General features: G+C 72.4%; 1 protein-coding gene across 1 annotated transcript in view; it reads right to left on the reverse strand.

Moving 5' to 3' along the window:
* Positions 1–696: 696 nt before the first annotated feature.
* Positions 697–1,732, reverse strand: part of PPP1R11 (protein phosphatase 1 regulatory inhibitor subunit 11) — a 3,909-nt gene continuing 2,873 nt past the window's right edge. The window contains exon 3 of the mRNA XM_024217498.3: positions 697–1,087. Within this exon, the coding sequence (XP_024073266.1) occupies positions 873–1,087 (215 nt within the window). The 3' untranslated portion in view covers positions 697–872. The remainder of the gene's footprint in view (positions 1,088–1,732) is intronic.

A 1,732-nucleotide genomic window follows, 5' to 3' on the forward strand; every position in this document is an offset into this window, starting at 1 on the left:
CTACAGGTCAGGAGTGAGGGGCACCAGGAGAGCTGGGGGGAGGGGCTAGACTGGCAGGGGGCTGTGGGTCGGGAGTGAGGGGAACCGGCAGAGCTGGGGGGGAGGGGCTGTGCTGGCAGGGGGCTACGGGTCAGGAGTGAGGGGCACCGGTGAGGCTGGGGGGGAGGGGCTGGGCTGGCAGGGGGCTACAGGTCAGGAGTGAGGGGCACCAGGAGAGCTGGGGGGAGGGGCTAGACTGGCAGGGGGCTGTGGGTCGGGAGTGAGGGGAACCGGCAGAGCTGGGGGGGAGGGGCTGTGCTGGCAGGGGGCTACGGGTCAGGAGTGAGGGGCACCGGTGAGGCTGGGGGGGGAGGGAGGAGGGGCTGGGCTGGCAGGGGGCTACAGGTCAGGAGTGAGGGGCATCGGCAGAGCTGGGGGGGAGGGGCTGGGCTGGCAGGGGGCTGCAGGTCAGGAGTGAGGGGCACCGGCAGAGCTGGGGGTGGGGGGGGTGGGGAGCTGGTCTGGCAGGGGGCTGTGGGTCGGGAGTGAGTGACTGTGCTGGCAGGGGGCTGCGGTTCAGGAGTGAGGGACACTGACAGAGCTGGGGGGAGAAGCCCAGGGCTGGGCTAGCGGGGGGGCAGCGCGTCAGGAGCAGGGGGCACCGGCAGAGCTGCGCCCAGCCCCCCACAGAAAGCAGTAGGCCGCGGCCGCTCGTGGTCACTGACACAGACGTTTAATGGAGAAGCACAGAGACGCAGCCGGCCCGTCGCTTGGTACATTCCATGCCGGGGCACCGGGCGGGACCGACGGACGACAGCAGCTTGCAGGCCACGAGGCTCACGGACAGACGGACACGCCCGCGTCCCCGGGTCAGTCCGGCGGGGTGGGGGGGCTCAGTGCTGCATGGCTGCAGCGTGGTCCTGGCCCGGCGGCTCGGCCTTGCGGGGGCTGCCCCTGCCCCCCCCGGAGCCGCCGCCCCCCCGGCCCCCGTGCTCCCCCTTCCTGTGGCCCCGGATGCAGTGGGCGTTGCCGCAGCCCTCGTCCTCCTCGTCCTCGCTCTCCGTGGAGCTCTCGCCGAAGGCCCGCGGCTTCTCGTAGATGCAGCAGCCTGGGCGGGGCGGTTACATGGAGATGGGGGGGCGATAGGGGGAGGGGAGGTTAGAGGGGATGGGGGGGCCACAGTGGAGGAATAAGGGGGTGGGGGAGCAAGGGGCGTGATGCCGGGGCAGGAGGGGGAGGGTGGAGAGAGACAGAGGGAGTCAGAAGCCCCCCAGCTGTCAGCCTGCACCCAGCCCTGTGGCCCGGCCGAGGGGGGAGCGGGGGGGCCTCTCAGAGCTGAGGCCGGAAGACCTGGGGGTCCTTCACCGACCTCTCCCGCGCACCCCTGTTAAGCCCCAAGTGGCCATGTCCCTCTGCAAAACAGCTGAGCCCAGCGAGTTGCCGGCTCCGTGCCTGCCTCAGGGAGGGGAAGTCGTCACCCCGTTAGCAGGAACCGCTGACGGAGTAAGTCTGGCCTGGGGCGGGGGGGGGGGGGGGGGGGGCACCCGGAGGGGGGGGGGGGGGCTCCCCTCCCCCCCGGGCCCCCGGGCAGGGGACGGGCTGGCTCGGGGGCAGGGTGAGGAGTGGGACACAGGGCCTTTCTCCTCCAGGGGGCGCTGGCTCCGATCCAGCCCCAGGGCAGGGGATTGGCTGGCTCGGGGAAGGGGTGAGGAGTGGGACACAGGGCCTTTCCCCTCCAGGGGGCGCTGGCTCC

This window comes from Terrapene carolina, unplaced genomic scaffold, assembly GCF_002925995.2.
Source record: "Terrapene carolina triunguis isolate 2854851 unplaced genomic scaffold, T_m_triunguis-2.0 Scaffold752, whole genome shotgun sequence".
NCBI lineage: Eukaryota > Metazoa > Chordata > Testudines > Emydidae > Terrapene > Terrapene triunguis.